Raw genomic sequence first — 26,088 nt, forward strand, 5'->3', positions numbered from 1 at the left:
TAGGTCCATTCTGAGATATTATGATATTTAACTTCCACAACTATGTTAGTTTAATAAAATATCCAAAACAATGATCAGGAATAACTTAAATAGTTCATTTAAATGTTTTTAAAGCAGATGCGTCAAGTATAATTAAGCACAAAAATTCCTGTACGAAAAACCTTTTTTTTCAACTAAATTTATAATTATAGCGACCAAGTTTAACATGGTGCTTCTTAACCAAACAGATGGTTAAGATTTAAAAAAAATATATATTTTGTTCATTTCTAATTTATGGGAGATTTTATGTGGAAAAATAACAAAAAAAATGAAAATGAATAAATATGATGGTTTCATCATATACGTAGGGTTTAAAAAATAATTAATCAATAAATTAAGATTTTGAAAAAAACCCTCTGGAAAATGACCAGCTATTGAGTTACTCATCACATTTAAACAGAAAAATGAACTTAATCCACTGAGAAATTATTCATAAGATAATTTGCATATGTTCCTAAAAAATAAATATATGAAATGAAAAAATAAAAAAATAAATAAAAGTCATAATTCAAAAAATGGTTGCATTTATGTCCACATCAAAAATATGAAATGTCATTTTGATTGGTGGAAAGGATTTTTTCCCCCTTTTCACCTGTGGTACCTCCCCTTAAAAGGCTTCACATTATATAGTCAGTTTTATTGTCACTTTCATCTATTGAAATATATTAGACTGCTGTAAAACATATGCATCATTATATTTTTGAAGAAGCCTATACTAAGAATATTTTGGAGTATATTCCATTTCAGTAAGTTCAGTATCCATGTGAAAATGATCATTGACGTTGTTGATATTGCCCGTGATGAGTAGCAAAGCTTTATGGGAGTTCTGCCTGTTTACTGAGCTATCTGGCACCCGCTCGCCTCTTAGATCAAAATACCACGGGGGAGTTTAAAGCTGCGGGGTGAGAGATTCACACGTTTGCTCCATTTTAGGGAAATGAAAGATGAAATGACACAAAGAGAAATAAAACAAAAGAGATGCAAAAACAGACGGCCACTCTCCCCTGCTCTCCCGCGCTCTCCGCAATTCAGCCGCGGGTTCTGGGATTTTTGAAGTCTCGCAAGTGGAACAGGATGAGATGAAACGGAAGGGACCCGACAATTCTGAGTTTCTTCTTTTTTTTGGGCGGGCCTTTTGTGTGCATGAGCGTTTGGTTAAAAGTGCTCAGCTTCAAACGAAGAACAAAAGAGACGTTTCCTGCCGAGCAATTAGGAGGCTCAATAAATATGCAGCTGGGGGGGAGGGGGGGGAGGGGGGGGAGGGTGCATGACTGGCCCTTTCAAATTCAAACCTGAATTCCAGAACAATTCCCTGCCACATTTTTTCCCCAAAAATAATGGGATGCATAACTTCTTGGATGTGGTTCTGGGAACATGAGCAGATTAAGTAAAACATAGAAAAACATATATTAATAAAAGAGAGAAAAGAATCGAATCACTGGCAGGAAAAAAAAGAAAGCCTGCAGGGCTCCGGTCATTTTGGACGAGGACACGAGCAGTTTTTGTGGTGCAAAAGAGCGAGCGGGTAAAGCAGAGCGGGCCCTAGAAACGGGCCCTGGAAACGCACAGAGACCCGGAGGAGAGCCCAGTGCACAAGGAGACAATGCCTTTTATGTGCGGGTCTCGGATTTCCAGCTTGTTGTCTTAAGATGAGGCATGTGTGAGTAAAGAAAATATTTTGCTTGCTTGTGGCCATCTGTCTAAAGCAATGGCATCTGAGTGAGGTAAAAGCCTAACGGCGAGCTTGTTTGCTTCCTGTGCAGAGTCTAAGGCGAGGACTCATAAGCACATTTTCAAAGCTCCCTTACTTAAACGACTCTGGTCAGAATGAAGACTAAAATACCTCAAATTAAACAACTTTGGTTGGAACGACCATGAGACTAAAAGACCTTCTGATCACGATTTCCATTAGTCACTGCTCAGCCACTAAAGACTTTAGCACTTTCATTTTCTACCTCAGAAATGTCTTGTACCACATTTCAGCTCGAGTGCAAGTCAGAATGTAATTAAAAATGTAAAAGCATCTTGTTGGGTGCACAGCAGCACAATGAATGAATGAATAAATAAATTTATATATATCTGATTTAGAAATACTTGGGGAATTCAATAATGCACTTTCTTATACAATTTTAGGTGGCTTTTAATACATAGATGTGTTGTGTTATGCACATTTATTTGTTATATGTTAACCATTTTGGCCCCAAGTCTTTGGCTCCGTGAAATTGTTCATGGCGTTGGTTGGTGTTGGGCAGCAGGGTGGCACCCACAGTGATGCGTGCAGTGTGAGCGTGCTCCCAAAAGACTCTGAGGAAGAGAGTCCTTTCTGTGCGGCTTGTGCATCATTGACAGGACTGTGCCACTCACGTATCCATGCGCCACACACTCGTATCCATCCGCCATGCATTCCCACACTTCTTACCGTAAATGCGTACCCCAGCCTTCGCCAGCGACCATCGCCATGCTGCTAACAGCAAGGAAGAGTGGTTGCTGTGCTTATACTGAACTCTTGAGTGGGCAGCAGTGCTGGGATGAAAACAAAGGGTTAAACAGACAGAGCTCAGACTGCCCAACAGACTGTGAAAGCATACAGAGATAGCGGTCTGCTGACAGGAGACAATATTAACACACACACAAACACACAGCATGTACACACAAGCATTCACACATACACACACACACACACACACAAAACACACAGCGTGTACACACAAGCATTCACACTCACACGCACGCACACACACACACACACACACGCACACGCACAAAAACACACAGCATAAGCACACAAACAGTCTTTCTGTCATTAAGGATGGCTGCACTTGTGCCTAATAATAGAAAACTAATCATCAGATATGTACATTATTTTGTATCAATAATAAACTCATAAATCAAAATTGGATTTAACACAACCATATAATAATGTTCGCTTTTTGCACCCCTTAAAGATTTGAAAGCGTGTGTGGATGTGTATGTATGATGTGTGTATGTTTATGTATGTGTATGTATGGTGCGTGTGTATGCGTATGTATGGCTTGCATATGTGTGCATATATGTGGGGGGGGGGGGGGGGTTTGGGGTGACCACATGGCCCATTTTAATAGGCTCAGCTCAGGGAATCAGCCACGGTGAGGGCTTAACACCTCCGCTCCTTCCAGAAAGTTCCGCGGAATCCTTAACGACTGCAATCAGGGCTTTAACGTCTCAGCCCAAAGATAGTTTTGTCTCTGAAACCCATTGTGGGGTTTAAACATTAAACAGAAAATGCCTTTGGCCCCTTCCTTATTGGTCAGACCCCCCTCCATGTTTAAAATGGTTAAAAAAACATTGCTTATTCTTTCAAAGACAAAGGAACTTGTCAGAACGTCACGCTTCCTGTCAGAACTCAGGCGGAGCTAAAATAAGGACGATGCAAATCACTGAACTATATGGAAATCAACTTAAGGCGCTATATTTTAAGTGCTTCCACAATGGGAAAGGACATTATGGAATCAGCAAAATAAAAACTATGGCTTAAGCTACTCGATGCAAATGCTGTGCCCATTATCTCCCATACCCTCATATACATTACAAATAAGTTTTATACAATTAAATTTTAATAAAATTGCACTAGGGGAAAGACTCCTAAAAAATTCTGCAATAGTACCAACACATACGCAGTACCCCAAATACTACTTTATGTCAAAAGAAGAAAAATTGCTATCTCATGAAAGGCAGACATGCCGATTTAATTGTTTTCTCCCCACCTTTTTTCAGCTATTGTTCCACATTTCTTTCTGTTTTCTGTCCTTCCTTTGATCCAATTTGTAAAGTTTTACCATGGCAACCGACCTGCATTGTGATACAATATATGTGTCAATCACATATTTGTGTTCTAAAAAACCTTTCTTATTTATATAGGTGCATTAGAACCAACTGAAGAAAAAAAAAAACATAAAACAGCATACTCACTGGTTTACCTCCAAGAGATAAACTCCTAATCTCAATGAACAGACAGGGCCAGCTAAAACGGAAAGTAGATTAAATTATTTTCTGTTCTACAGTGCTGTGAAAAAGTATTTACTCTATTTTCCTGATTTCCTGTATTATTGCATATTTGTCACACTGAATGGTTTCAGATCTTGAGACAAAATGCAATATTAAACACATTTTAAAGTTAATTTATTTAACACCCATATCACCCATGTGAAAAAGTAATTGCCCCCTTAGTTACTCAATTGACCAATTAACCAAACTTAATTAGTTCTAGCTGATTGAACAGAACCAGACTTGATTGAAGCCAGTCCTGTGGAATCTACACATCACTCATATTGAACCTTACCATCAGAGTGAAGCAGTCACCACAAAGTTTCTACAAGCACACTATGACACAATCAAAGAAAATTCCAGAAGAAATGAGGAAAAAAGTTGTCAAAATAATGTCTGGAAAGGGTTACAAAGCCATTTCTAATGCTCCGGGACTCCACCAAACCACAGTGAGAGCCATGATCTCCAAATGGAGAACACTTGGAACAGTGGTGAATCTTCCTGAGTGGCCGGCCTGCCAAAGCTTTTCCAAGGGTGCAGTGGCAACTCATCCAGGAAGTCACAAAAGATCCCAGAACATTTAAAGTGCTGCAGGCTGCTCCAGCCTAAGTTAAGGTTTCATGGGAGGATTCATGGGAGAATAGCAAGGCAGAAACCACTGCTATCCAAGAGAAAAATCAATGCATGTCTCAATGCAAATAAGCACCTAGATGATCCCCAAGCCTTCTGGGATAAAGTTCTATAGACACGCGAGTCAAAAGTGGAACTTTTTGGATGACACGGGTCCCATTATGCTTGGCGTAAAGCAAATACAGCATTTCACAGTAAAAACATCATATCAACAAACAAACAAGGTGGTGGTAGTGTGATGGTGTGGGGATGATCTGCTGCCTTGGGACCTAGACAAACTGCCATTCCAGAATGCCCATGAATTCTGCTCTGTACCAGGAAATTCTTAATGAGAATGCCTGATCATCTATCCGTGAGCAGAAGCTGAAGCATAACTGGGTTATGCAGCAATGATGCAATGATCCAAAATGCAAAAGGTTGACATCGGAATGCCTGAAAAGGAACAAAATTATAGGTATGGAGTAGCCTACTCCTGAATTGAACCCAACGATGCTGTAGCTAGACCTGAAATTAGCAGTTGTTACTCAACAACCTACTAATTTGTCTGAATTAAAGCAGTTCTGCAAAGAAGAGTGGCCTAAAATTCCACAGTGATGTGAAAGACTGGTGTCAAATGGCGCGTTTGGTTGCAGTTATTGCTACTAAAGGCGGTGAAACCAGTTAAGTACAAGGGGGTAATTACTTTTTCACATGGGTGTTTGATGACTTTTTAATTAAATAAATGAGTTTTAAAATGTGTTCTGTGTTTACTCCAGTTACTTTTGTCTCATATTCAATTTTGCCTAAAGATCTGAAACCACTCAGTGCAACAAATATGCAATAATGGAAATCAGGAAGGAGGCAAATACTTCCTCACAGGAGTACATTTCTTACTCCTGTATGCATATTCAGTGCAACGGAGGAATGGACTTGCTTCCTCTTTTCATGTTACACTGACACGTTGTATGTGCCTTATAAATAGTTAAATAAACAGTTACTGACGACTTTAGAGTATTCATAATACAGACATAGCTTGGAAAGAAAGCTTACTTATTTCAATGACTGCATTAGGCCAAAGTCTCCAGAAAATTTGCAGTAGCACCAAATGCAGTAGCGTAATCCCAAAGATTAAAAATGGCTGCATCTCATGACAGGAAAAGCAAATTCAGTTAATTTTCCCTCTGTATTAGTCCACATCTCTCCCTCTCCTTACAATTATCAGATATATTCAGACAAAAACAAAGTGAATTCATTGATTCTTTTTACCATAACCAGACGAGGCCGCAGTCTAACAAGCTAAATAAGGGGTGCAAAGGGCCAAGTAGGTCAATGATGCGGTTGATAGGACTGCCTCCTCCCCAAGTTTATTTAGGAGTTAAACAGGGCAAACTCATTCTGATGACCACTCACAAAAACAGGAACTGTGGTGAAACACTTCCAGAAACGTACATAAACGGTAACGAGCACGCAATGCAGCCTGTATTTAGAGCCTCGACTGGGTACACGCCCTGTGAATGCACACCGGTGTTTGTTTAGTCTGCCGAACGCAGACGAACGCAATTCGCTCCGCTGTTGGGGCTACGCGGGCGAACGCGGCGAGCATGTGCGGCGTGGGGGCCTGTGACTGCACGCCGAACCCCCCCGGGGGCGACCCGTCGCGCTGTCTGTTTAAAGAGCCAATTTGCTCGCAGATCAGAAAAAATACAGTAACTGGAACTGGGGGGGGGGGGGGGGGGGGCAATCGATGTGGCGGCAAGCTCGACTCCAACGTGCAATTATACGGCTTTACAGGCGACGCGCAATTAACTCCCTTTGTCTGCTCCGCCGATTGTCCAAAGCTCCAGATTTGTTGGTGTGCGTTTTCTAAGAAATTAATCAGCTGGAAGATGACAGACCTCTGGCTCTGCAGGGATCAAACCTTGCTTATAATGTCAATGCCTTGACTGTGAGGACGAGGAAAAAAATAAATAAACGTGCTGACACAAACAAAACAATCCATATCCACAATAAACAGAGCGGTTAATTGCACTTAATGGCACTGTGTCATTCGGCAAAGGAGGACTCCGGGAGCAAACTGAATCGAAACAATATGAGGTCAACGGCACTGTCATTCGGACAACATAGTTTGGACATTATTACGAAATGAACACGATTTAAATTGAATACATTTTATTTTTTTACAGTGAATACGTACGGCAAAAAAACATGACAGAGTTTTCAAAAAAGGCTTGATTGTTTTAACCCCCCCCAATTGCCCCTGGATTTTTTAAAATGATAGAACCTTTCAATTTAATCTTGTCAATTTAAGCTTCATCATTAACAAATGCCCATGTTTGGCTTGTAGCTGATGTTTATTGCTTGGCTTAAATATCCAAGGAAGACTTCTTCAAATTTCCTGCCATTCTCTTGCCCCAAGCCTCACATTCGTCTTTCCGGGAGCTGTTTTGGGTCAGGGCAGCCTCGGTGCAAAGTGCCATTTCTTTTAACCAGCTGTGGGTGGAAACTCCTTTTTTTGGGAACCATTTATGACCCCATTCAAAGACTGACATCCCAAAACACAGGAAGGAAGGAACCAAGAAGTACCATACAGTATCAAGAGGTCTGTGTCCACTTCCTGCAGCCTTTCTAACAAAGTGTGTGTGCGAGTGCACACACACACAGGAATGCCTTTTGTGCAACGTTAAGTTTGGACCTCAGTGGGCAATAAAGTTGAATGAATGTGTGTGCTTTTTTTTTGGAAGGAGGGAAGGAGGGGGGGTTGGGCCAGCAAGCAATTTAATGGTTGGGGCTTTTCCATAGAGGTCATTTAAAATATTGCGTTTGCAATCAACAAAGCAAGTCCTTAGTTAGCAGAATTACCTTACAACTTCTTTATTCCAAATTGATCAAACTCTACTCACTTCAGTTACTGTTTCCCTCATCTTCACACAGGAATCTTTTGTGGCAGATAAAATATATGTTATGCCTCCCTAGCGGGTGCATGGAGAGAACACTTAGCTTGTTTATGATGTCACATCTATCTTGGGGGGCACTTGGCCCCCCTTCTCTCCCCTCCCCAGCCCCTCAAGCCCCTCCCCCTCCTCCTCAGGAGAGCTTGGGATTAGTCTCTGGTAGTCTGCAGATAATAGATCAAAGAGATGCATCAGAAATCACGTCTTGTCTTTCCCATATAGCACTCACGGTGGAATGTTAAAAGCTCTGCCCAGCCAATCAGCACTGCCAGCTCTCAGCCAACCACGGCGCTCGAGCAAAACCCAAGTGGTCTCTTGAGTGGAAAGTCACAGTCCAGTTTGGAAACTGGATCTATAGCAAACAGACATTACATCAACGCTATATTATATTCTTTGTAAAATTCCCAACATTTGTTTGGTTTTTGAATATTGTGATTTATGGCAATTTATACCAATATAGTTTGTGATATAGCCCCAATTTTTTCCAGGTTAAATGATAAAAAATAAGCCATTAAAAAAGAAGGTTAATATTTAACAGCAGTATGTGACAGAGGTTCATACCACACAATCATGCAGGCTCCGTCACTAGAATTTGAATGGGGTCGCAGCCCAGAATGGCAGAGAAAATACTCTCTTCCGAGTTTAGACATTTACTGACACCTATAGGCAACACTGTGGAATTACACCAGAATACGGAACATTCTTTTTCCTCCCTTGCAAACAACCCAACAGATGATAAATTACTGGAATAGCTCAAAGAAATGTGTGACTGGACAGTGCAATCACACAACTAGAGAGGTTCCTTAATCCCACAGCACCCTACAGAGGGACTTCATTTTAGCAAACGTGTCGTCATTGTGACATTTTGCCAAAATAAAGGACAAGATCAATATAACCTTTCAGAATAATGTGGCAATACATTCAATTGTATGGCGTTTAACAGCGTCTGCTTGGCTTTAAAAGCTCACAAACTGAGATGAACATCTAAGAGATTTTCTCTCATTTTCTCAAGCACACTTTCAGAAAGCCTCAACCACCGTCAACCTGTCCCTGTAACTACAAATCCACTTTTCGCCTCAGAACGATACTCATCTGTTCATTGACTTTCTTTAAATGCTGTTTGATCATTCCCATTATCGCAGTAAGAATGATGACTCGTGTGTTGTGTTCTGATAACTTCGATAATTCAGATAACAGTCGAGTGAAAACCAGTTATGGTACAATGTCTCCCATTATCTGCAGACCGCCCAGAGAACATCAAAGCACATGGAAAAAATAATTTGTTAATGCTTGTTTCCCATTTCACATTAGAGACCTTCTCATAATTCAGAAATATTGTAAAACAATTCAAGTCCTTGCATTTGTTCTTAACTGTGATGGGATGCGATTGCCACGTGCAGTTTCCTGGTGTCCTGGAGACAGTCACATTGATCCATGTTAGTGCTGTAACATTAACACATTCTCCTTACATGACTGCATGTGTTTTACATTCCCTCTGTTAGTCTCCCCTTTGGTCAGTCTTGCAGAAGACAAACGGCAGAACCTGGCAACCGCTTCACAGTGTTAAAGCTCATCTCTGGTTTGAGCCTGGTGGAAACAGCTTTAGTTCGGATACGTAAACCCGTCTACTTTTTAGAACATGACCAATATTTTTCATCCAATCATGACAACCCATCGAACGGGGGCCTAACACAGTTCAAATGTGAACTACAAAACACAGGGAAGTGGCTTAACGATGAGGCGTTTCTAACGCGTGATACTTTCCTGAGCCTCCCTCATCTGAGCATGTCTCTGGGGCGGCGCCCAATGATGCTGCAGTTAGTGCGGTTCCCAACCAATGAGGTGAGTGTGTTCTCCTACACTTCTTTGGGTTGGATGGTGATACATGGTGATCAACCAGCACACCTCCAACCTACAGAGTAATGCCCATCGTACCGCCACTGGCGATGGCATCACTACTCGAATTGAGAAAGGAGAAATTGGTTCTGAAGAGGGATTTGAACTCCTGGAACGTTTCCCTCCCACACTGGAAGAAGCCACCCTCACATCAGTTCGCAACCTTCAAAAAATGAGCGTCATTTACTGTTTTTCCCCACATGCCATTTCCTTGGCAGCCGATTTTACGCAGATTTCAGATCGCGGAAATTTCGATAATCGGCGGGTTCTCCTCGGCCTCGGCAAACTTCGAGCTGATCGATACCATAAAAGCCGGCAGAAGTTGACAGGCCGCAGTGGAGCTGGGGAAAGCCATTAGGGCTGAAAGGGAAATCAATATCCAACTGTCCCTGGGAGAGTCCTCTTCAAGTGGAGCCTTCGCCGTCCTCCAATTACTACGGGCTGAAGACGGGGACGCAGACAGAAGGCAAGGCTGGAACGGAATAACAATAAACGCGCCGCGCTGAAGGCACTTCCATAAAAATAATAAAAAATGACAAATACCGAGTGGGAAAAGCGCCACAGAAATTTCGAGGTTTGACCCCAGTCCACCCAAGAGGCAGTTTAAGGCAGTGGTTCCCAATTGGCAGTGGGTCACCAGCTGGTCACGGAATGGGTTGAGGTGGGGCGAGAGATGACCTAAAATTAAAATACTGAATTGTACTCTTGCTGTTAACACCGGTCAAATGAAATGCTGCATCTGTTACCGTCACTGCTGGAGTGACACTGCACAGGCATTTCTGCTGACATGCGGGAGAACTGGCATTTTATTAAGGGTGGGTGGCTTTTTATGCGTTAGCATGGAAAGTGGGTGAGAGAAGCTTGTGGGTCTCCACGCCCTCAATAACGGGCCTCACGGCGCAAAAGCGTCGTGTCCGCACCGCGACCCGCCGCAGCCGTCACCTTCGGCAAACCGCCACGCCTCCACGCTCGCACCTCTCCTCCTGGCAGAGCGCGCCTCAGAGTGCCGACGGGCGGCCGAACACCTGGAAGCGAAGCGGCCAGAGAACGAGGGCGCCGCCGCAAAGCCACGCCCCCCCGGCCGTCTCCGGCACGGCTCGCCCTGCAGACGCGCAGCTGCGAGCGGGGACGGCGAGGGGACCAGCGCAGACGCTGAGGTCACCGTGGTCTAACTGCCTCCACACACCCACTGCGGCACCATGCAACACGCCGCAACCACGCCAAGCAAAACACGACCCGTGAAACAGGGCCTGCGCCTCCTTCCCCTTTAAACACGCAACAGTAAGCATCATTCACAGAGATGTATACGCAAACGTATCATAAAACCTGAAAGTGAAATATATTAGTGGCTTCTTGCAAACCGTACACACTGAACGAAAGAATCCGGCCTCATTCTTTTCCCTTTGTTACATTTTTGCGGAGGCCAAAAATAATGAATCCAGTGACATGCGAGCGTGTGTCACGCGTGCTTTAACGGAGTAATTATTTTAGACGTGATTGGATGGATGGATGGTTTACTGGTGTTAATTGACTCCAGTCTGCTGACGTACCAGTGCTCACGCGTGTGTGTACACAGCACTCCAGGCACTCCTACCTGGAACGTGTGAAGCTGAAGAGACAGCAAAAGGTGTCATTCGCAGCCTCTGTGACATTCATTTAGATCCATTTATTTAAAAAGGTATGATTGCTTTGTTCAGTGTGTGCACCAAAAATACCACTGATATGGTTTGCTTAAAAAGAAAAAAAAAAAAACCCAGCACCTTATGTAATGAAACATGCTGCACAAAGGTTCTATCTCTCGATCTTTCTCTCACTCACTCACTCACTCACTCACTCACTCACTCACTCACTCACTCACTCACTCACTCACTCACTCACTCACTCACTCACTCACTCACTCACTCACTCACTCACTCACTCACTCACACTCTCTCACACTCTCTCACACTCTCTCACACTCTCTCTCACACACACACACACACACAAAAAATGTGAGCATGGTCTCTGTGAGATGAACTGCATTAATACCATAATGCCTCTTTTGAAGGGTATGGGCATAGAACAGGATGTGACACGGCTCTTCTCTCTGACACTGAAACAAAGGAGATAAAAGGGCTGCAGAGCGACATTAGCAGGAAACCCGGGAGGGAGCAGCAGACCGCAGAGCTCGTCTGAGGATCAGCGCTAACCTGGGGGCCACTGCGGCCCCACACGCTTATCTCCACCCAGGCTGCTTCACCACGGCACCGTGACAACCAACCCCCCCCACAAAAAAAGCAGCGCTCTCTTTCAGTCAGGGGAAATGCGTTTGTGACGGTTGCGCATCTGCGCTCTGGTTTGGGTTGGTGTTTGTGCGTCTCCTCCGGAAAGCTGGCAGAGCTGGTGCGTTAGGCGGAGTGAAGGACAAAGCTGTCAGCGAGAAGGATACTGCTGTGAAATCACTGAGGCGTAGTTCCTTATTCCTATGCAGATGAAACTATGTAATCTGTTAAACGCCCCTCTAAATACTAGAGGGGTGTGATAAGATAAGGGTAAGAATTGTAAGAAAACATTTTCCACTATGACCACTTGAAAGTAGAAAGTAGCTTTATCGCTTTTATGAGGTATTTTAGGTTTATGGCTTTTGAGCCATCGCCATCACAAATCAGATCACAATTTTCCTGAATTTAAACTGATTGTTTTATTTATAAAAGGTGAAAATCAATCTGAGTGAGAGCTTAGCTCTAGATATGACTTAGCATTTCGACATAAATATTTTCTACTTACAAGTGACTCTCATTGCTTTATATGGGTTGGTTGCCATATTGAAGACAGTAAGATCATCCGCTGATGTGCAGTGAGCATTCTGGCACAAAATGGCTGCCATGTATCACCTAGGTGGGCGCTACACATTAGTGACGGCTGAGGTTCCTTCATCTCTGTAGTGTGCTGAGAGATTCTGAGATGTTAACGCAATGCAATAGCACAACAGTTAAAACCTGAAAGAAAACCAACAACCTACCAACAGACATAAATGCCATTAGTTACCCCCCTACCCCTGAAGGTCTTAAATGAATGACTGTTATTGACTAATCAAACATGCATATTTTTGTTGTTTTTAATACCGACACTGTTCTATTTTGCTGGTTGTAGACTTGCATATAGATAACTCAAAGTCAATCACCTCTGTGTTCCGAACTGGTAAATGTCCTTGTCCAAATTTTACCCATGGGCAAACATATCTGGAGGTATCCCTTTAAATCAGAAGGGGTAAGGTCAGAAACCTCTTCCTCATCTGAGTTGCAAAGAATGCTTCAAAGAATGCTTGGAATTTCACCAACAGAACCAAAAAAAACAAACAAAAAAAGCAAACAAAATAACATTCCTCCTTGAAAATCTAAGCGATGGAGGCCTTTCAGATATACAATGACACACCATCAAAAGGAGCCATGTGCAGTCAATGAATTACCACTTTTCAGCCATATAGCACACTCAAATGCAACCAGCCTTGACGATTAAAAATTTAAATCAAACCAAACTGAACCTGAACCTTAGCGTTCCTCTGAGTTAATGCGTAAGGAAAGAGAAAAATCATATAATCAGTTGTTAAACTTCCACTCTGAACCATTATGAACACTGCCCTTCTGCTGGAAACTAGGCTTCACAAAGATAGAAGCCAGGAGGTGCACCTGAGCCCGGCTGGTGTTAACCCCCCCGCCCAAGAGACAACTCACCTCCTCCCCGAATGGGCATTTTCCCCTGACCTCAACACCACCTCTCTCAGGCTCACTTCATTTCCTGCTCTGTTGAAGCGGGGGTGTTGGCTGAAGCTGAAAGGTGTGTTGGCTGAAGTTGAGGGGGGTGTTGGCTGAAGCTGAGGGGGGTGTTGGCTGAAGCTGAGGGGGGTGTTGGCTGAAGCTGAGGGAGGTGTTGGCTGAAGCTGAGGGGTGTGTTGGCTGAAGTTGAGGGGGGTGTTGGCTGAAGTTGAGGGGTGTTGGCTGAAGCTGAGGGGTGTGCAGGCTGAAGCTGAGGGGTGTGTTGGCTGAAGTTGAGGGGGGTGTTGGCAGAAGCTGAGGGGTGTGTTGGCTGAAGCTGAGGGGTGTGTTGGCTGAAGCTGAGGGGTGTGTAGGCTGAAGTTGAGGGGTGTGTTGGCTGAAGCTGAAAGGTGTGTTGGCTGAAGTTGAGGGGGGTGTTGGCTGAAGCTGAGGGGGGTGTTGGCTGAAGCTGAGGGAGGTGTTGGCTGAAGCTGAGGGGTGTGTTGGCTGAAGTTGAGGGGGGTGTTGGCTGAAGCTGAGGGGTGTGCAGGCTGAAGTTGAGGGGTGTGTTGGCTGAAGTTGAGGGGGGTGTTGGCAGAAGCTGAGGGGTGTGTTGGCTGAAGCTGAGGGGTGTGTAGGCTGAAGTTGAGGGGTGTGTTGGCTGAAGCTGAGGGGTGTGTAGGCTGAAGCTGAGGGGTGTGTGGGCTGAAGTTGAGGGGTGTGTTGGCTGAAACTGAGGGGTGTGTAGGCTGAAGTTGAGGGGTGTGTTGGCTGAAACTGAGGGGTGTGTAGGCTGGAGCTGAGGGGTGTGTTGGCTGGAGCTGAGGGGGGTGTTGGCTGAAGCTGAGGGGTGTGTTGGCTGAAGTTGAGGGGGGTGTTGGCTGAAGCTGAGGGGTGTGCCGGCTGAAGTTGAGGGGGGTGTTGGCTGAAGCTGAGGGGTGTGCTGGCTGAAGTTGAGGGGTGTGTTAGCTGAAGCTGAGGGGGGTGCTGGCTGAAGAAAGATGTTGTGCAGAGCAGCTGTGTTCTCCCATAGACACTATTTACACTTGCTGTTGCTCTGCTTCAGCTTGCTTTCATAACACATTTCTGAACAATTTAATCGTCCCCAACTGGAACAGCCACTTAAACCCAGGTCAAGGACCAGAGCAGCTGAGAAGCCAATGCACTGGCCTTCAAGGCAGTTTTTTTTACACCCTACAGGCCAAACAGTCCTACAGAAGAATCAGTGACTATTTCACACCCTACAGGCCACACAGCCAGTTTGACAGCCTACACACAGTAATTGGTGCCTTGGTGCTACTTTGCATTACTACCAAAATAGTGTGGCTACAATTTCTTTTCACACCAAGAGTGGCTGCAATTTTAAACCCAATTACATCTTACTAGCCACATAGTATGACACGAGAGCCAGAGACTGCTTTACATTCCAAGTGGCATGTTGCACTATAGGAGAGAACTAGCACCAAGCAGAGAAAGCTGTCTCCATTCACCATGTGTTTGTATCCATGAGATTTGACTGCACAACTAAAGATACATGTTATACTACTTTCTAAATGTGAAAAGGCTGCCCTTTAATTTTGGGGAAAATTATTTTTCTATTCAACACTGAAATATGCAGATGCAAGAAGGGTCTGTACAAAACACTTCCAACATGCTGACGTGAAAATAAAAACACAAACTATTAAAGAAATCGATATAATTGTGGTGAGATGTCTGTCCCCATATAGCTGGCTGGCTGGACTGTTACATGGAGTGTGACTCTTAAGTCCTATTCGCACGGGACTAGCGAAGTCTGTATTTTACTCGAATTTACTCAGACGCCGCATTGACTGCTTTGGCCTGTTGCTGTGATATGTCAACGTCGCCGTCATATTGGACCAGGCAAGACTGGCCTGAAAACAAATATAAGTCAAGGGGGGAGCTGTGTTTTTTCTGGATAAAAAGCACTATAATGTTTACATTTCTCAACCGATTTCAATGAGTCGTTTTTATATTCAAGGGTTTATGATCTACGTGGAGTACAACATTTTTTTATCTCCAGTTACTTAGAATCTCAATAGTTAGGCTATAATCACCGCTAGATGCTCAAGAGAGGAGTGTGTAGGTAGGTAACAAGCAAAGCTAGCCTTACAATCAAGGTTATTTGATGCTTACAGTCCTACTCAAGTTAGTTAGCAATGCATTTATTACTTTCTAGCCAGCTTGCCAGGTTAAAATGAACTGTGGCAATGCCTTATGACAATGAATTATTTTCCACCACGTAAGTAATTCAGTTCATGTAAACGTAACGTTGATACACACTCCTCTCTTGAGCATCTAGCAGCGATTATAGCTAATTCAAATCGGTTGAGAAATGTAAACATTATAGTGCTTTTTATCCAGAAAAGCCACAGCTGCGACATAGCTCAGGAGGTAAGACCGATTGTCTGGCAGTCGGCGGGTTGCCGGTTCAAACCCCGCCCTGGGCATGTCGAAGTGTCCTTGAGCAAGACACCTAACCCCTAACTGCTCTGGCGAATGAGAGGCATCAATTGTAAAGCGCTTTGGATAAAAGCGCTATATAAATGCAGTCCATTTACCATCCATTTAGCTCCCCCGTTTACTTGTAGGCTATTTGTTTTCAGGCCAGTCTTGCCTGGTCCAATATGGCGGTGACGTTGACGTACAATCCAAAGGCCAATGCGGCGTCTATGTATATATGTCTATGAATTTACTGACATTATCCCCCCGGATATGATTGAAAATGTCAAGGCTCTGCTCTGCGTAACAGTAAAATACAACCCCAAATCACCGAGATGCGGATTCGCACGGGACTAATATTATCACATGACCTCTGTGTTTGGCAATATATGGTAGGTAATTTGCGGTGGAATTTTTACTTTACAAATTACGGACAGATTCGCACGGGATTAAGATCACAGACGACCTCCGCAATTACTGCAAATTACTAGAGGTCCCCAGGTAATACTAGTTCCGTGCGAATAGGGCATTAGTTTATGTGTAATTGCACATTTAAGTCTTGCAACAATCACTATGTATCCAGGCACAGACAGCTTGTGTAGCCTGCTGCTGAAGTTAAACGAAAGGTTACTTCAGAGAAGTCCCCGGCTATCTGCCCAATGGAATGGCCGCGTCTTTATGAATTTCCTGACCAATCACAAGGCTGGGAAGAAATGATGGACAGCAAAGACTGGAGACCGAAGAACGCTGAATATAGTCGGACACTAAGAGAAGGGGACATTGTTTTCACCTACCTTCATTAAAAACGTGCTCGGTTTCCACTGTGCCAAGGGGTCGTCTGCAGTGAGAGCTAGTCGTCTTCCGTGACCATTACAAAGACTAAAGGGAGCAAAGACCATTCATTAGCCAGAGAGAAGCTGCTGCACATTTATTTTCTCTTTTTTGTCAGAAGAATGCAGTCCACTCCAGAACATTCGTTTGCTTCCTTCACATGACCCAGTCTGACACCAACCTCAAAAGGGTTCGATTGTCCCGCTTTCTGGAGCCCAAAAACAGCCAGACCAGAGCAAGCGCGGACAGAAACATCAGGCTGTCAGTAATGCACAGGGACATTTTCCTTCTGTCAGAAGGTTTGTGGTACCTATGAACACAGTGCATTCTCCTGCCTACATCCTAAAATGGAACAGAAAGGCATCGGTTCTATTCAAGCGTTATTGTTTTCAGTTTTGCCCACTCTGACTGGACCGACACCAGTGGTTCTCAGCCCTGGTTCTGGAGAACCTCTGTGTATGCCAGCTTTCTTTCCAAGTGGTAACTGCAATTCCTGAAGCATACAGAGCCATAGAGTGGAGTCTGTGGAAGACCCTTCACATGCGACTTTAAAATGCAGTCCACAAATGCCCGATTGACCAGTGGGGGTCACTAGAGAGTGATGAAATGCAGACCCTGAATGGAAGTGAACCCTCCTACACCCTGTGGGACGCATAATTGCTGACTGCGTCACCCAGGGTATAGTACGGTGGAGTGACAGACCTGCCGCCACTTGCATGGTCCGGATTCAATGCGAGGTTGTGGGACTTATCCATGCATCACAGTATGGTGCCTTAACCGAATGAGCCACCCAGCAGCCCAAACTGTTGTTTTTCATTTAAAAAGTTAACATGTAATGAGGGATTGTTTCCTCGTAATGCCACATTATGTCAAAAACAAATAAAGAAACAATATTTCATTATTAGCTTACCGATGTTTAGATCAGTTATCCACTAATGGGTACTCCAGACCTTACATCTGAATTGTATTTGCCTTGCTTAATTTATGGACCAGCAGCAGAAATTGGTGAACTCATAAAACTGCTGACAGTGTGGACGACTGATCATCAAAGCCAAATCATTTGTGGGGAATGAAGAGTTTGAAGGAAACCCAACTGGTAACAGGCCAGACCTGCATTATCTTAAATACTGTTTCGGCACAAATACGTATAACTCAATCCATGCTGTCAATAATCTTAATTAAAAGGTTGGACTGAAGAACAGCATACACAGGGGTTCTCCAGGATTGCAAACCCCTGCCCTACAAAAAAATACATCTGTGGTATTGTGCTGTTGTGACTGTTTTTGAAACGGGGAAAAAACACCTAAGGCTAAAAATAAATAACTTCAAGTTAATGTTCTACACTAAAAAGTCTGTAATTCACTCCTGGTTCAGGGACGTAATTGTTCCCGATTTGTCCCGATTATTGCAAAATACTGATTTTACAGACCATAAGTGATTTTGGGGCCTCTAGTATTTTGCCTTGTTGCCAAACATTCTCTCACATTCCCTCCTAGTATTAGCTGTAACAATGTGCAAAAAGCTCTTGACGTGTGTGCTCGTGAGATATTCAAGTCCTCTGCCCCTGGGTAGGGTTTGAAAAATCAGTATCTGCTGATTAATCGGGACGAATCAGGAGAAATCACATCCTGCCAGGAGCGTCACTCCTCTATGGTGACCTCCATGGCGTGGGTGTCGGAGTAGAGGTTCTGGGGGTGGAGCTGGTCGTTGGGGTGCTGCGGAGGGGCGGAGACCACCAGAGGCAAGCTGTGGATGATGACCCCCTGTGAGCTGATGCTAATGTTGGGCACCATCAGGGTGCCCTCGTTGGCGTGGGAACCGTCTCCGTGGGCGACGGCAGCCGGCCCGTCCAGGTCCTGGGACGCCGAGACCGAGGAGGGGGGAGGAGGCAGCGGCGCAGGGAGGGAGGGGTTCCCGTCCGTCACCACGGTCACCTCGGTCCCGCCCTCCTGGATGAGCGCGCTCAGGCCCTCCAGGTCCGAGCAGGTGGCGATGAAGGTCTGGGCGGGGTCAGTGGGCGGGATCAGCGCCTGGCTCAGGCCGTGGTCGGGGCCCGGCTGGATCTGGGTCAGCATCACCGTCTGGGGCTCGGGGGGCGGAGCCAGCAGGTCCACCGCCAGGTCCTGGCCGTGACCGCCGGCGGTCAGCAGGACCGGGCCGCCCTTGCCCGGCGGCTCGGCGGGGACGAAGCCGCACTCCGACGCGCCCAGCTGGTGCCCGACGATGATCTTGAGCTGGGCGTCGCCATAGGCGCCCAGCTGCCCCAGGTCCGGGACGGCGGGCGGCGGCGGCTGCAGGAAGGTGAGCTGCGCCTGGCGGTGCTGCTTCCTGTGGCTGCGCAGCGAGTCCTCGCGCACGAAGGAGGCCTCGCACAGCTCGCAGCGGAACGCCCGCGCCGCGTCCAGCTTGGCTCGGTAGCGGGAGCCGGCCGGCCGCGGGGCCTCCTCGCCCTTGGGGCCCGCCTTGCCGGCCCCGCCGCAGCGCTCGGGCCCCTCGGCCGAGTGGCACTTCTTGCGGTGGATGGCCAGGTTGCTGCGCTGCTTGGTGGCAAAGCCGCACGCCTCGCACTTGAAGGGCCGCTCCTCCGAGTGGATGCGCTGGTGGATCTTGAGCGCCCCCTTGCTGGAGCAGGAGTAGCTGCAGGCGGGGCACTGGATGGGCTGGCTGGGCTGGTGCTGGCGCTGGTGCTGGCGCAGGGCGGTCTTGTTGCCGCAGCGGAAGTCGCAGTCGGGGCAGTGCAGGGCGTTCTCGGCCCCGTGCTTGATCTGCACGTGCGACTTGAGGTTGCCCTTCATGGCGCAGCGGTAGTCGCAGAAGTCGCACTTGTAGGGCTTCTCGCCCGAGTGGATGCGCGTGTGCCGCTTCAGGTCCGAGTTGATCTTGAATTTGGCCTCGCACAGGTAGCACTGGAAAGGGGCGTCTCCTGGACCAGGGTTCGAGAAGGAAACAATTAAAAAGCGGTGGGTGCAGGAACTGATACTGGGGCCTCTGAGACGAGTTTCCCACAACTAGAGGAGCACTGAACACACACACAAACACACACGCATGCACACACACACACACACACACACACACACAGAAACACACACGCACACACAGAAACACACACGCATGCACACACACACACAGAAACACACTAAGCACTTAAAAATCCTACACACAGTACACACTCTAAGCACTTAAAAATCCAACACACATTTGAAATAAACACTCTAAGCACTTTGAAATCCAACACACACATACACACATATATACAGATGCCCAAAGCATTTTAAAATCCAATACACACCAGTACATACACACACCCACCCAACATACATGGTACAAATATTCAAAGCAGTTTCACACACCAGTAATCAGCAACATATCAGTGTATGGTGAATACTAAATACTGACTTTCAACCAGAATAAAATACCTAAGTTCATATGCTAATAACATACCCTAGTCCTCTGGAGCCTTTGGGTATGTCATTAGCACAAATCAAAAGCTTTTGCGCTCCGTCAGCTGATGGCAAATGAGAATGTTCAGGAAGAGTGTAATACTGGTGAGCCCACGTGCATTCAGGGTCTGGAAATCAGGGTAACTCACATCCCTGTTACTGCACTGTTGTGTTTCAAAAGGTGGGGGGGAATAAAAAAAGGTGGGGGTATGCAGGCCAGCGATGGACAGACTCATCTGCGTCTTAGCGCAAGTGTAGACCAAAGACTCCCCTGTGTATGTCTGCAGGTACGCAGTGGGTGAGGGCTCATTTGTATGAGTGCGCAGGTACACAGTAAGGACTTACCTGTGTTTGAGTGCAAGAGATGGTGAAAACACACCTGTGTGAACACATGTATTTAATGAGGACTCACCTATGTGACAGCATACGTGCATTGTGAGGACTCACCTGTGTGAGAGTGGAGATGCAAAGTGATGACTCACCTGTGTGAGAGCGCAGGTGCACGGTGAGGACTCACCTGTGTGAGAGCGCAGGTGCACGGTGAGGACTCACCTGTGTGAGAGCGCAGGTGCACGGTGAGGACTCACCTGTGTGAGAGCGCAGGTGCACAGTGAGGACTCACCTGTGTGAGAGCGCAGGTGCACGGTGAGGACTCACCTGTGTGAGAGCGCAGGTGCACGGTGAGGACTCACCTGTGTGAGAGCGCAGGTGCACGGTGAGGACTCACCTGTGTGAGAGCGCAGGTGCACGGTGAGGACTCACCTGTGTGAGAGCGCAGGTGCACGGTGAGGACTCACCTGTGTGAGAGCGCAGGTGCACGGTGAGGACTCACCTGTGTGAGAGCGCAGGTGCATGGTGAGGACTCACCTGTGTGAGAGCGCAGATGCATAGTGAGGACTCACCTGTGTGAGAGCGCAGGTGCACGGTGAGGACTCACCTGTGTGAGAGCGCAGGGGCACGGTGAGAACTCACCTGTGTGAGAGCGCAGGTGCACGGTGAGGACTCACCTGTGTGAGAGCGCAGGTGCACGGTGAGGACTCACCTGTGTGAGAGCGCAGGTGCACGGTGAGCTGGCTGGAGTTGCGGCTGGCGTAGGGGCAGATCTGGCACTTGAAGGGCCGCTCGTCGTAGTGGATGCGCAGGTGCTTCTTCAGGCTGCTGCTGTCGGCGGCGGCGTAGGCGCAGTGCTTGCACTTGTGCGGCTTCTCGCCGGTGTGCGAGCGGCTGTGCATGTTCAGCTTGTCCCGGCGGCTGAAGCGCTTGTTGCACACCTCACACTCAAACGGCTTCTCGCCTAACAGAGGGAACGCCCGCAGACAGAAAATAGCAAGTTGAGATGATAAACTGTATGTATTCAGAACTTTTCTTGAAGATCTACAAAACAGTTTACAAACATTTAAAAACAAAGAGAAGACTGAGAAAAGGTACTGGCAATTAGCCTGAAGCATCTCTGGATTTCTTAACAGCCTCAACAGGCCAAATGGCATGAACTGGACTTGTTTGTGTGCTGATGATGCGACCACAGCCGCTTAACATGAAAACGATTTAATCAGGACTAAACTTTTTTGTACAGGCAAGGCAGAAATGGTTTTGCTCATTTATATAGCAAAACAGTTGTTAAATTCATACTATTATAAATAGTTGTCATGGCAATACTCATTTGCTAAAAATTCTTTTTTTTGTTGTTTTTAAAAAAAAAAATGACTTGGCAAATACATGAAGCACCTTACAATCTCTGGCTTTTTACAGCAGAACTAATAATTTCAGGTTTTGTCTTTAAAGTAGATCTATCTGACATGTACTTCGAAAAGACATCAGGTGGACTGCAATCGAGACTTCCCACAAACAGGTATGGACAGCATGGGGTTAATTTACTGATCACACAGAGACAAAGACATCATACCTGTGTGCGTTTTAAGATGTCGCTCCATGTCCTTCTGACCATACTGAGTTTTGAAAGAACAACCTGGAAACAAAATATTGTTAAGCAAAGCAATCATAAAGTTAAAGCCTTGGTAATGTAGAACATCTTTTCAAATTTTGCCATGCTTAATGTTATCAAAATTAGGGAAGCAGTAACCAGGAAATTAAAAATGAAAACATGGGACTCAATCTGAATTTCAGGTCATTTCAATCTACATTCTGTAGACACGCCTTTCACATGTCACACGTATCGCAGAGAGCTTCAATGTGAAGTCAATGTCTTCAATGTGATTTATTAATGTGCTAAAATGTGCTCACGATTAGAATATTCTTAACTGAACATTCTAATTTTGAAGTAGCAATCACTACAGGTAACTGAAATCAATAAAGTTCCAGAACACTGAAAGAATGTAGAAGATTTTGAAAAAAAAAAAAAACATTCCAAAAAGCCTACTCTTAACTGGGTTAACTGGAACTCACTTGCTCAGGATAGGGAAACTACATTCACGTAAGTGACAGAAATACACAAGCCAGAGCTTGGCTAACTGCCGGGCAGCGAGGAGCGGACGGGACGCCCTTTCGTGGAAGCAGGGAGGAGCGCGTTCTGTGGCGGTAAAACAGAGGCACTGACCTGAGAATACGCAGCTACGTCTCTTTGAAGACAGCGGCGGTTTGAGTTTTTTGGAAGGCGTTTTCTGTGCTTTGGTTTGGATCTTTTTGACACCTCTCGGAACGCAAGACTGGTACGTTTCTTCGAAGACAAATTCCGCGGCAGAATCTGCTGAAACGCAAGCAGTGAAATTCAGGGCTATCCTGCACCGTGTTCTCTACCAAATTTGACTTGACGAGAGCAGGTTCAAAGCTGCACTTAGAAAAAACATGCACCAAGAATGAAGGCATTTCAAGGCCTTCAACACCACAATACCTGGCAGAAGGATGGCAAATAATAAACATGCATACGTACTTAATGTATGATTATATATATATATATATGTGTGTGTGTGTGTGTGTGTGTGTGTGAATGTGTGTGAGAATGTGCATGTGTACACCAGATTACAAAAACAAAGTAATCATCCCTTTTTAAAATACACATAATCTAATTACAGTTATGTTTCAAAAGATTACATGTTTTTGAGTACTTCAACGCACCCAAACATACTGTATACGCATGCAAGCATATGTTCACACACATACACAAGAGGATGAACAGGAAGTGAATACATGTATTGCCACTACACATTCAGAAAAAAAGAAATCAGTCTTGTCATAAACATACAAACCAATATATTTTACTAGAGCATTCAATCTACTATACACTTGCCAAATAAAACTTGAGGTAATCAGATTAGATTACGCTTTTTGAGTAATTCAACAGATTACAATAGTCATTTTTAATCATGTAATTCGTTAATGGAACATTTTCCAGGTAATCCACCTAACACTGTGTCAGTGTGTGTGTGTGTGTGTACCTGTGTATGTCTGTTGACATACTGTTCATGATTACCGTATGAATATCCTAACTCTTGAGCTTGTGTCAGTGCCTTTTCTTTTCCAGATGTTCATTGCTATGGCAACTCACAGCTAATCAATATTACATGTGCCTCACTGCACAGCAAAGGCTTAGGTTAGAATATTTTCACAATCATGTCCTCAGTCGACATTGTTCAAACATATCAACCTGATTGTTTACGGTGCTTTTTAATCACAAATCCACTGGATGCACAAGCAAAAGTAAATAAACATGGATGGATTACTAGCATCTCACTGTTGCGATGTGCACTTATCAGAAAAAACAGGCACTAAGAAATTAACATATAAATCTGGGGAACCACAGGTAGTGAATGCAAAGCTCTATGCAATGCTATCAGTTGCCAACGCCATCGCTTTGACAATGTTCTTTAAAAAAATATCATAATCACCAGTGAAAAAATTGCAAAGTGTACAAGGAGACAGAATCCTTCTCAACACACCAAGTATGCTGGTTCTCAATGTCAAAATGTCCTTTGTCAGCACAACATCAGAGCACGTTCTGCCAGAGATTCATGTTTTAAAAATGACTCATCTCAAATCCACAGGAAACCGGTAGAAGGGTGAGCTGGTTCACTTCAAATGAATGAAAATAACATGGCACACACTATGAGCATTCAGACAAACATCTTAAACCAGAAAGGATAACAGTTTCCCCCAAAGATGCTCCCAACATTTAGCCTATAAGGTGAGAGTCTAAAGGGCAATACAAAGCATGTGGAATCACATGTAACAGTTCTGAAATGGGCTATAATGCACAAGTTTCTTTCCTACTCTGGACCCCAGGGCCAAAATTGAATGCCTGTCCATTCTTAGCATATGATTTTGGGACAGAGTTCTGCACAATATGACCAATGCCTTTGCAGAGTCGAGTTTGACTGAGCTTTTGTTTTTGGCTCACCTGTGATGGTGGACACAGTGCCCGGGACAGTTGTGTCAGATGATGGCACATGGCAGCCATTTTGCTTGTGGGCAAGAAAGACCTCAACGTTGTTGTACTGCTGCTTACAGATGCCACAGATGTGAATATCGGGAACAACTTCCAGCAGCACGTGGCACCCTGCAGATACAAGTCAGACACCAACATGTTTTTTTAAATTTGTTTCATTAAAGCCAAAGAGCACGCAGTAAACGGGCCAGCGACATGGGGGTACTGTCACAACAATTCGAATGTATCAACTTCTGCAGAGAATGGTTTATACAACGAGCTGGTTGCCCCGTAATCACAGACAGGATGCAACCGTAGCAACACTGTTGCAATCCTACAGTCTTGCTATGAAGCAAAATTTGTTTCATTGTGTCGATAACAACATTGTGCGTACTTAGCTAGCTACCATCGTTTCAGATTTGATGTAGGACGTGCAACATTAAATTATAAATAAAAGTTAACAAGCAAGCTAGCCTTGTACTTCGATTATGAAGTTCTACTCGACTTACAGATAGACACAGACAATTGTGGATACACCTCGCAACTTATTGGCCTTTAACCATTCGTACCTTAAAAAAGAACTTACCGTCTCCGTTAAATGATGCCATTTGCTAGCTATGAAGTACTTAGCTTGCTAGTTAGCAAGCTATCGACTGTTATAGCTATGGACCAAAAGAAATGATTTCAAGTTGGTTTACTTCACATTAAGAATATGGACAATGTAACAACATACTGATGTTGTTCGGACGCTATATGTAACTATTTAGCAAGACATCATTGGCCATTTATTTTCCCTTGCTGTAGCTAGAGCAGGACGCTAGATCTATTGCTAAATGCTAGCTGCATTTCGGAGTCGGCATCTCAGTCCCTTACTGCAGCACGTCAATTTCACGACAATTCTTGACTCCTTTACGGCAAACTGTTACAAGCACGTGAAAAAATGTAATGTCAACAGTGGTTTATTTTGTAAATCAATTCAGAGCAGGACACGTGCGGATTTCCTTGTGAAGATATAACGACTGGACCCACCATAATCCTCGTATCTCATGTACCACCTAATGTCAGAATAAAAACTGATTTCCATGACAGAAATAATAAACGTATAATTGCGTAGGACAAGCAAATTGGTTATGAAATATATGTGTATAGACCTAAACTTCCTTAAAAGAAAAGATATTCCGTATTTTAAATATCGTAGGCCTATTGTTCGCATAGGTTAAGATAACATTTCATTACCTGATAATCAAAGAAAAATAATACAAACATAATGAATTTACATATTAAAATGTAACTTTTGATGCATGGGGTAATATGTACAAATGCATTGTTACAATGTAATTTTAACTAGGCATGCAGGAATATTGTTTTTAATTTTAATGAGTTATGTGTATATTTTAATTTTAAGCTTTGTTACAATATAATTTAAAACAGGCTTTCAAGAGTGCTATTACAATGTTGTAAGTGTTACTTTAGTTAATTATTTTTGTTGGATATCTGTATGTAGCCCTATTAATTAAATATTGTATCAAAGATTAAAAACAAAAAAAATCAGACTGCTGATAAAACAAAAATGTGAAATCATTGCAATTAAAAAATTAATATAAACAAATTCTAAAAATAAAAATGCATACAAGTTCATGCAAAAACAATGCACACTGAATAAATGCTGTGTATAATTTCTGCAGGAGAATTGTGAATATTGATTAACTAAAAATATTAATGTATTG

General features: G+C 44.5%; 1 protein-coding gene across 2 annotated transcripts; it reads right to left on the bottom strand.

Moving 5' to 3' along the window:
• Positions 1 to 16,619: 16,619 nt before the first annotated feature.
• On the bottom strand, positions 16,620 to 25,280 carry zfp64 (zinc finger protein 64 homolog (mouse)). 2 transcript variants are annotated; one of them, XM_035380663.1, is made up of 6 exons: positions 24,948 to 25,280; positions 24,335 to 24,493; positions 22,538 to 22,687; positions 21,887 to 21,949; positions 21,026 to 21,277; positions 16,620 to 19,466 (listed from the first exon to the last, which is right to left on the bottom strand). In XM_035380663.1, exons 1-6 carry the CDS (start codon positions 24,967 to 24,969, stop codon positions 18,184 to 18,186), a joined length of 1,929 nt encoding a protein of 642 aa, XP_035236554.1. In that variant the 5' UTR covers positions 24,970 to 25,280; the 3' UTR covers positions 16,620 to 18,183. The 2 variants fall into 2 exon arrangements, with proteins under 2 accessions (XP_035236554.1, XP_035236555.1); XM_035380664.1 differs by having other exon boundaries at positions 22,538 to 22,684; positions 24,948 to 25,279.
• Positions 25,281 to 26,088: the final 808 nt, after the last annotated feature.

The sequence above is a fragment of the Anguilla anguilla genome, chromosome 11, assembly GCF_013347855.1.
Source record: "Anguilla anguilla isolate fAngAng1 chromosome 11, fAngAng1.pri, whole genome shotgun sequence".
NCBI classification, from domain to species: Eukaryota; Metazoa; Chordata; class Actinopteri; order Anguilliformes; family Anguillidae; genus Anguilla; species Anguilla anguilla.